Source organism: Pongo abelii, chromosome 23 (genome assembly GCF_028885655.2).
Source record: "Pongo abelii isolate AG06213 chromosome 23, NHGRI_mPonAbe1-v2.0_pri, whole genome shotgun sequence".
Taxonomy (NCBI): Eukaryota; Metazoa; Chordata; class Mammalia; order Primates; family Hominidae; genus Pongo; species Pongo abelii.
In genome coordinates, this window is record NC_085929.1 from 26,363,231 (window position 1) to 26,371,473 (window position 8,243).

At 42.6% G+C, this 8,243-nt stretch overlaps 1 gene segment (V, D, J or C); it reads right to left on the reverse strand.

Moving 5' to 3' along the window:
* Positions 1-7,430: 7,430 nt before the first annotated feature.
* Positions 7,431-7,905, reverse strand: LOC100937933 (immunoglobulin lambda variable 8-61-like). The segment is given in 2 exon segments: positions 7,431-7,747; positions 7,851-7,905. Coding segments are annotated over 2 exon segments (363 nt in total).
* Positions 7,906-8,243: the final 338 nt, after the last annotated feature.

The window sequence follows — 8,243 nt, forward strand, 5'->3', positions numbered from 1 at the left end:
CTGAGTAGTATTTCATGGTATATATATTATATACATATATAAAATCACATTTTTGGCTGGGTGCAGTGGCTGACGCCTATAATCCCAGCACTTTGGGAGGCCAAAGTAGGCAGATCAACTGAGGTCAGGAGTTCGAGACCGGCCTGACCAACATGGAGAAACCCTGTCTCTACTAAAAATGCAAAATTAGCTGGACATGGTGGTGCACGCCTGTAATCCCAGCTACTCGGGAGGCTGAGGCAGGAGAATCACTTGAACCCAGGAGGCAGAGGTTGCGGTAAACCGAGATCATACCATTGCACTCCAGCCTGGACAACAAAAGCAAAATTCCGTCTAAAAATAAAAAAATAATGTTTTCTTTATTCACTCCTCAGTTGATGTGTATTTATGCTGTTTCCATATTTTTGCAATTGCAAATTGTACTGCTATAAACATATGTGCAAGTGTCTTTTTCTTTTCTTCTTCTTTTTTTTTTTTTTTTTTTTTTTGGAGACAGAATTTTGCTCCTGTTGCCCAGGCTGGAGTGCAATGGCTCGATCTTGGCTCACTGGAACCTCCGCCTCCTGGGTTCAAGGGATTCTCCTGCCTCAGCTTCCAGAGTAGCTGGGATTACAGCCATGCACCACTATGTCCAGCTAATTTTGTATTTTTAGTAGAGACGGAGTTTCAACATGTTGGCCAGGCTGGTCTTGAACTCCTGACCTCAGGTGATCTGCCCGCTTCAGCCTCCCAAAGTGCTAGGGTTACAGGCGTAAGCCATCGCGCAAGTGTCTTTTTCAAATAATAACTAATTTTCCAGGAATTTATCCATTTCTGTAGATTTTCTAGTCTGTGCACATAAGGGTGTTCATAGTAGCCTTGAATATCTTTCATATTTCTGTGGTATTGGTTGTAATATTTCCCATTTCATTTCTAATTGAGCTTATTTGGATCTTCTCCCATTTTTTCTTGGTTAATCTCACTAATGGTCTGTCGATTTGGTTTATCTCTCAAATAACCAGTTTTTGTTTCATTTATCTTTTCTATTTTTTGTTTCAATTTTGTTTAGTTCTGCTCTGATCTTTCTTATTTCTTTTCTTCTGGGTTTGGGTTTGGTTGGTTCTTGTTTCTTTAGTTCCTTGAGGTGTGGCCTTAGATTATCTGTTCATGCTGTTTCAGACTATTTAATGCTATGAACTTTTCTCTTAGTTTTGCTGTATCTCAGAGGTTTTAATAGGTTGTGTCACTATTATTGTTCAGTTTAAACAATTTTTAAATTTCCTTCTTGATTTCATTGTTGACCCAAAGGTCATTCAGTAGCAGATTATTTAATTTTCATGTGTTTGTATAGTTTTAGTGTTCTTTTTGGAGTTAATTTCCAGTTTTATTCCATTGTGGTCTGAAAAGGTACTTGATATAATTTCAATTTGCTTAAATTTATTGAGACTTGTTTTGTGGCCTATCATATGATTTACCTTAGAGAAAGTTCTATGTGCTGATTAAAATATGGTATATTCTGAAGTTGTTGGATAGAATATTAGGTAAATATCTGTTTAATCTATTTGTTCTAGGATATCATTAAAGTCCATTGTTTCTTCATTGACTTTCTGTCTTGATGACCTGTCTAGTACTGTCCATGGAGTATTGAAGTCCCCTACTATTATTATGTTGCCATCTATCCCATTTCTTAGGTCTAGTAGTAATTGTTTTATAAATTTGGGAGATCCAGTATTAGGTGCGTATATATTTAGGATTGTGATATTGTTCTGTTGGACTGATCCTTTTATCATTATAAAATGTCCTTCTTTGTCTTTTATAACTGTTGTTGCTTTAAAGCTTGTCTGATATAAAAATAGGAACATCAAAAGACATTCCTCCATCTACAACCATGCAGGTGTTCCAGCAATGAGAACGAGGACAGATCTCTCAGGAGAAACAATGCTCATGGGTGCTTGAGAAAACTGCTTGCTTTTTAGTTCTTGAATACTGAAAATTATTTTTGGCCCTTTTTGGACTCTAGAACAATGATTCATTATATTTATTTGTTATTCTATCATTTCACAGTTGAATGCAAGACTCCAACATCCTTGTCATTTGCAATATTTTAATCATGCTCCACAGCCTGACTTGCAACCCTGTTAATACTGAATGGCCTTTGATCCCACTCCAGTTCACAAATTGAGCCCTGAACTCTTCCATTTTGCCCATGGACCATTACCAACTGAAATTTCACAGTAAGAAACCAGTCTTTTAGAGTGGGTCTACTTAGCCGGGCGTGGTGGCTCACACCTGTAATCCCAGCACTTTGGGAGACCGAGGCGGATGGATCACCAGGTCAGGAGATACAGACCATCCCGGCTAACACGGTGAAACCCTCTCTCTACTAAAAATACAAAAAATTAGCCAGGTGTGGTGATGGGTGCCTGTGGTCCCACCTACTTGGGAGGCTGAGGCAGGAGAATGGTGTGAACCCGGGAGGCGGAGCTTGCAGTGAACCTAGATCACACCACTGCACTCCAGCCTGGGCAACAGAGTGAGACTCTGTCTCAAAGTAAATAAATAAATAGAGTGGGTCTACTTAAATTATCCACTGCCACAGCCCAAGCATAAGGTATTCTGGATAGACGTTCACCAGTAAAGACTTCATTTAGTGCTCTCATTCACAAATGTCAGAGTCCTGAAGCCTCAGATCTTTCACCACAAACTCTTCCAATGTCAAGGGCTCTATTCTGTTGATTTGAATTTAGTTGCTGTCCATGATGTCCCACAGGATTGGAGTTTATGCCAGTTCCTTCCAGATATGATCTGATTACTGCCTCCATACTGAACTCACTACTATAGACCTTTGGTAAGTCTTCTGGAAAGAAATGTGTGTATTGAACAGGCCAACATAAGTGACCATCAGGTAGTCCTGGATCAGAGTTTACCCCATAACTGGTTTAAGATTGTACAAGACTTTACTTACTGGCAGAAGCATTGCACCATCACCTTCTGCAGCTATGATAGCACCTGCCCAATAGACAGCTTCCTCCTCATATTCACTGCTCTGTACTAGATTAACCTCAACTTCCATATCCCGTAATCTGTAATACATTCTGCATCTTTGCAAATATGATGTGGTTCAATAATTCCACTATAGCTACATTCCTTCAATGCAAGCAGTTGCTTCCAGTCCTCCTCCAGGAGCTCTGCTTAATGGCACCACTGCTGTTGAAAATCCTACTGGGTGGTTTCAGCCACCACCAGCTGGGAGGGGTGGAAACCGTCATTGGAGTGGCTGCCACAGCCCACCAACTCACAAGGCTGCATCTGCCCCAGATGCCAGTGGCCGCCACAGTTACCACTGGGCCTTGCAGGGGGGCATCCCGTGCCTGGGTTTTGCAGTGCTGCTGCCAGGCCACCTGCACGTGAGGATGGCTGCCAAGCAAGAAGTCTTGGAAATGTCATCCTTCACCCAGCCAAGGCCACAGGCGCAGACTCCTGCTTGTGCTCCCAGCTTCCACCACTAGGAGTGTGGGCGGCTGATGCTGCGTTGGCCTGTAACATCACCCGAGAAGGCAGAGGTTAAGTTCAGGGACGTGACTGGCCCACGACATGAAGGGGATGTTCTAATGAATTTGTAGTACAGTCTCTTATCTTCTAGGTGGAGTATGTGACATTTTTACGTTTAAAAATCAATCTTCATTTTGAAATATCTTTATTATTTTGGTTACTTCTACTATTGATTCAAGAGTATTCCAAGTTAATTTTTTATCTGGAACTTAATAATTTAATCTGAGTGGAGAGGGGAGTCCTGCAGCAAGACAAATAAACACACCATATTCCTAGAAGACAGATAGAATTTGAAAATAAAAATCACACATATGAAATGCATGTGGAGGGTATGGCAAAAATACATCTTTTGACAGTATTGGGCACAGGGAATGATAATAACAAGGTGGGCAAGGATAGTTAAAGCCAGAGAGTGAATGTCCTTGTGTGTCATAGTGAAGTGATTGATTTTTTTAATTCAATTGAAGTGAGTTAATTACTTAAGGAGGTTTGGGAACCATCGGGCATCACCACTGGGGACTTCTGCTGAGAGGTGGTGTGGCCAGGTCACATTATTCACCTGACTCTGCTGCTAATTCCAGTGCAGGAGGAGTTGCCTGTTACTTCCAGGTGACAGGCCTTGCTGAGTGAGCATAGATGGCATGTAGGACTCTGAAAAGGACATACAGAGCACACTACTACTGACACAGAGCCTGACACAGGGCAGGCATAGCCACCTGTGCATGCTGACAAGTGACGGGCATTTTTCATTTACCATAAACCCCTGCTTCTGAAATCTGAGGGGTCTGTGCTATCTGCTCTGCTGACACCCTCCAGTTCACCTCAGAGGAAAACCCATATAAGTTAACAATAATTTTTAAAAATAAAGCACTAACATTACTAATCTACAAGCTGTTGAATTTTTGTTTTATTTTGGGGTTTTTTGTTGTTGTTGTTTGTTTGTTTGTTTGTTTTGAGACAGGGTCTCACTTTGTCACCCAGGCTGGAGTCCAGTGGCACAATCTCGGTTCACAGCAGCCTCGATCTCCCAGGCTCAAACAATTCTCCAACCTCAGCCTCCCTAGTAGCTAGGACTATAGGCACATGCAGCCATGCCTGGCTAATTTTTTTTGAGATGGGGTCTCGCTCTGTCACCAGGCTGGAGTGCAGTGGTGCAATCTGGCTCACTGCAACCTCCACCTCCCCGGTTCAAGTGATTCTCCTGCCTCAGCCTCCTGAGTAGCTGGGACTACAGGAGTGCATGCGTCACCATGTACAGCTAATTTTTGTATTTTTAGTAGAGACAGGGTTTCACCATGTTGGCCAGGATGGTCTCGATCTCTTGACCTCGTGATCTGCCGCTCAGCCTCCCAAAATGCTGGGATTACAGGCATGAGTCACTGCACCCATCCCTGCCCAGGCTGTTCTTAAACTCCTTGGATCAAGAGATCCTTCTGCCTTGGCCTCCCAAAGTAGTTGGGATTACAGGTGTGAGCCACTGCACCTGGCCTGAATTTTTTTAATTTGGTGACCGCAGATAAGAAAATATTTCACCATTTGTTCAAATTTTCTTTTATCTCGTTTACAAAATTGCTAATTATTTTCTAATAGATACATTAAATGTTTATTTTTTATACTGAGACAAAAATATAAGAATTTTTAACTTTATAATGAATTTTATTAGTTGTGAATTTGGCATTTTTTAATTCATTCTAATTTTCAGTACAATTTATTTTATTCTTGGTAGATATTCATAGCTTTCAAAACTTTCAAAATAAATGAATTCTGTCTTTATAATACTAGTGTCTATTTTTATTGCCTCTGTTACTGAATTGGCAGAGATTCCAGGCTAAAACCTTGAACAACAGCTGTATCTGTAGGATCCCAGATTAAAATCATGTAGGATCCCAGATTAAAATGCAAACAATCCTAGTAATTTTTCTTTAGAAGTAATGGTTCCCTCTAGTTTAAAGATACACAATCAGTAATGCATTATGGAAGTATATTTTATTTCTTTCTTTATTTTCATAAAGGCAGGAAATATGATTAAATATAATGGAAAGCCTCATAAGCATTTATTAGAAAAATCATGTTCATTTCAGTTTAAATCCTTTGCAATGAGAAAAGGACCAACAAAATGGCCTTAAGAAATCCACATTTTCCACCCTCACAACTGATCCCACCTTTATCCCTCTGGGTCATCATGAGATCCTCATGTTTGAGTCCCAACACTTGCCAAATAACCTTCACCCTCTTCTTCCAGAATGTTCCAGGACACTGACAGATCTAAGGCCAGTGTCTTAATTGTGTGACAAGTAGATAGGGTAGTTATCGTCTTTGTCTTCATAAACTGTCATGGATTTCTCTGGATCTGGATAATGAACTGCATATTTGCAATCTTGACTCAGCCAGGAGATCAGGAAATCAGTCCTAAGGACTCAGGTGCACAGACACAAGTAGGGCTGGTTTGTTTCTTTTCACAGGGTTTTCTGTGCATGGACAGTCTTAAAATCTGCTCTCACTTGTGTTAGATCCCCTGAAGCACCTCCTTTGTCTTGTTGAGAGGTTCTCTGAGGTGACCCCTGAGCCCAGATTGAGTGGAAAAAGCTCCTGGACCCCGGGTGGCCAGGAGAAAGAGTCAGAGGAAGGAAGGAGGGTGGGAGCCTGAGTCTGGCCCAGCAAAGCTCAGCAGTGACGTTACTGCCATTTTCTGGTGGCTCCAAGGCTCCGTCACCCCTCAGTCCTTCCCATCTTGCCAACATTATGTAAAGAGACACTGTTCAGGACAGGTACGTATCTGTGCTGAGAGGATCTCAGTGGAACCATGATCTTGTGGAACAATCTGTGATAAGAGGCTGAGCTCTGTGTCCTACAAAGACCCTGAGAGCCAGAGCCACAGGTAGGTGAGCTCAGTGGGAGGGAGAAGGGATTCTGGAAGCCAGTCCTCCATGGGATGGTTTTCAGTAACAGATATTCATATGAACCACTAAATATACCCTAAGGAAACATGTTTTTGGAAATTCCTGAAGGGACTTATATCTTTTTATTTTTTCTCTTTCGTGGTGATAGACCCTCGCTATGTGGAAGACACTGGTCTCAAATTCCTGGCTTCAAGCAGTCCTCTTGCTTCAGCCTCCCAAAATACTGTGATTATAAGCATGAGTCAGCATACCTGGCACCTAAGAACTTAACGCTTTTAGAAATTCCTCCCTACTCTGTCTGTATAAATCAAGGTATAATTTTTGCTATGGCTTGAGATTTAAAATCTCTTTCTGAGTATTTGGGGGGTTTGAAAGGGAACTTAGGAGAGTAGGATTATGGAATATTAACCTGACATCATTTTAAATGGAGATCCCTACGAATAATGTTATGATAATAAAAGTAGGTTCTTCCCAAACGTTAACGCTAATAAAAATCTCACGTACAGCTTGTTAAATACAGGCTATTTGTCACCAACACAAGTTTCTGACTTAGTAGGTTTAGGTTAGAGAATTACATTTTTAACAAGCCCCTTGAAAATGGTCCCACTTCAGTGATAAATAAAATATTAAGTCAGCCTCCATGGTCAAATTAATGAGTGAGCATATGCCCTTTAATTCTCTGAATAAGAAGTGTCTTCCTGGAGCACTGGGGTGTCTGTGACTCACCATGAGCTTATATATTTTGTAGATAATTCTCCCTCCACATTATTCTCGGTGGAGAGGAAGCACAGCCATGGAAAAGTCACACTGGGAAGGTGGACCCACCTGGGGAGAGACTGGGTGAGGCACCTGGCAGTGAACCCCTGCATCAGAGACTGGGGCAAGGAGACTCCTCACTCACCGTGTTGACCATTTCCACCCTCTCACTTTTCCTCCTGTCTGTAAGGGCTGAACTGTTCTGAGTATATAAAGAGGTTTTAGTTGCACTTCCTCATAGATTTAAATCACTGTGGAAATGCCACTACCCATATACAGCACACAGTAGTAATCAGATTCATCATCTGCCTGAGCCCCTGTGATGGTGAGGGCAGCTTTGTTCCCAAGGATGGAGCCAGAGAAGCAATCAGGGACCCCAGAAGTGCGAGTGTTTGTGCTGTAGATGAGCATGTGTGGAGCCTGGCCAGGGGTCTGCTGGTACCAGCTGGGGTAGTAACTGGTAGAGACTGAGCCAGAGCTCAAGCCACAAGTGAGTGTGACTGTCCCTCCAGGGGACACTGAGAACGATGGCTCCTGGGTCACCACAGTCTGAGAATCCACTCCCAAAATGAACAGGACAGACACAGTTATGATCATGAGGATGAGAGTAACCTGGACCCTGTTTTCTGTGGTCCCCCCAAGGATAGAGTCCCTTCCCGTGACCTGAGCCATAAGCAAGGAGTCCGAGGAGAAGCATCATCCAGGCCATGGTGGGGACACTCACGAAGGCTAAGTGTTCTCAGGCTTCCCAGCTGGGGGTTGTTTTCCTCAGGGCCTTTTCATGCCTCCCCAGACCCAATAGGATAAAAAAAGTTCTTTATGCAAATCAGCTTCCCCTCTCTTCCTGCCCCAGGTTTCACCCCGCTGTCCTGCGGGAAGACCTTGAGAGAGGCAGCTGCTGAGACCTCACACAGACCCATGACCACACAGGACTGAGACACTAATGAATAGGTGTTGGTGCCTTTCCCCAGATTAGCTCCCCCAATTTCGGAGTGGCCAAAGGATGGGGGATATGTCCTCCCTCCTGCCACACAATCTGGTTTATGACTAAATCTA